Genomic DNA, 1,553 nt, shown 5'->3' with positions numbered 1-1,553 from the left:
CTTTTAAAATATTGCATGGTAGAACCAGAAGCTGCTCTTCATATTAGTGACAAACTTTGTCATTTTTTGATGAGTTACCTTCATTTTTGCTTCTACTTTTCATTTAAAATACGTTTCCATTTTTGGCAGGTTTCTAAGGTTCTTCTTCTACATATTAAAAAAGTTGTTAAACATCTGAGTGGCGCACTACCGCTACTAGTGGTGAGAAAGTGTATTGCACGTTATTCAAAATCAACGCTGTCCCACGGCCCTCTGTGGCCCAAAGTTAAAAACTGCTGTTCTTTTGAGGCCCTCAAGGTGGCGCTCACGGCCACCCATAGGTTAAGAATCTCTGCTTTAGAAGATGTTGGTATATTTATTGAACTGCACTACGTGCTTCATTTTTTTTTTTTAGTGGATCTTCTACAGAGGACACGTCTGGCTGCCACTCGTACCAAAGGCCTGACCTCTGACCTCTCTCAGGTGGGGTGTGCTGCAGCCAGGGTACAGGACATGCTGACCACCGTGCTCGCATATATTGAGGACGTCCTGGTGAGTATAAATACAGTCCACTGACCACATTACAAATTACCAGCTTGTGTTTTCTCAAGCCATTTGGGTCTGGGGACCCCTTACAATGTCGAAAAAAAAATACCAGGGACCCCCTCATAAGCCCCATGTTGTTTTAAAAGATAATGTGTTGTCATTTCAACCCCTAAATGCCATGGGAATATATTTTTTTATTTACTTTATTATGTTTATTAGTTGTTCTTCATGCGTTTTAAAAAATAAAAACCAAATTAACAATTTAGTGACATTTTTTGAGGACCACCAAGATAGCTCTCACGGACCCCAGTTTGAGAACCTCTGTTCTAGCTGACTGATTTGTCGCTGTTTGGTTTTTCAGTCTGGAAAGGTCACTGCAGATAACAGCGTGGGTCGTTTCCTCATGGATCTGGTCAACAAAGTGCCAACCATCTCAGCTGAGGACTTTGAAAACATGCTCAATTCCAACATCAATGTAAGGAATCCTCAAAACTGTGTTTATTTGTGCCCAGAGTTTAATTATCTCCCTTACGCATGGGTTACTGTCGCTTTTCCTGCTTGTATACACCACTTGAGCTTGTATTTGTGTTGTGATGATGCCTTTAGTTAGTCGCTGTTACAGATTGTCATATAAACACTCCTGTTTTGTTGCTGCAGGACCTGTTGATGGTGACTTACCTGTCTAACCTGACCCAAGCACAGATCGCCCTAAATGAGAAGCTGGTGCTGCTCTGAGATTTCTTCAGTCATTCTTATTTAATTTTTGTGCTTTTTTTTTTTTTTTTGGCTGAGATGAATAAAGGTGTTCGACAGACATATAAGTGCTTATTTTCTATAAGTTCAAGGCGTTGTCATGTAGGAGTGAGCTTAAGGTGAATTAAGCTTTTCCCACATCTGTCATACACAAGGTTATGAGGAAACTTTTACTAAGGTATTTCTCATTACTTGTTAATATCTTGACTGTGCGAAGTGAAAAGTGACACAATAAGTGAACGTTCAGACGAGTTCAAGTTGATTCATAAAAGACT

General features: G+C 40.0%; 1 protein-coding gene across 1 annotated transcript in view; it reads left to right on the top strand.

Moving 5' to 3' along the window:
• eif3f (eukaryotic translation initiation factor 3, subunit F) overlaps nucleotides 1-1,341 on the top strand; it is a 4,684-nt gene extending 3,343 nt beyond the window's left edge. Inside the window, exons 6-8 of the mRNA XM_014013063.1 lie at nucleotides 395-531; nucleotides 887-1,000; nucleotides 1,183-1,341. Of these exons, the coding sequence (XP_013868517.1) occupies nucleotides 395-531; nucleotides 887-1,000; nucleotides 1,183-1,260 (329 nt within the window). The 3' untranslated portion in view covers nucleotides 1,261-1,341. The remainder of the gene's footprint in view (nucleotides 1-394; nucleotides 532-886; nucleotides 1,001-1,182) is intronic.
• Nucleotides 1,342-1,553: the final 212 nt, after the last annotated feature.

This window comes from Austrofundulus limnaeus, unplaced genomic scaffold, assembly GCF_001266775.1.
Source record: "Austrofundulus limnaeus strain Quisiro unplaced genomic scaffold, Austrofundulus_limnaeus-1.0 Scaffold97, whole genome shotgun sequence".
Lineage (NCBI taxonomy): Eukaryota > Metazoa > Chordata > Actinopteri > Cyprinodontiformes > Rivulidae > Austrofundulus > Austrofundulus limnaeus.
This window is presented reverse-complemented; position numbering and strand designations above follow the sequence as displayed.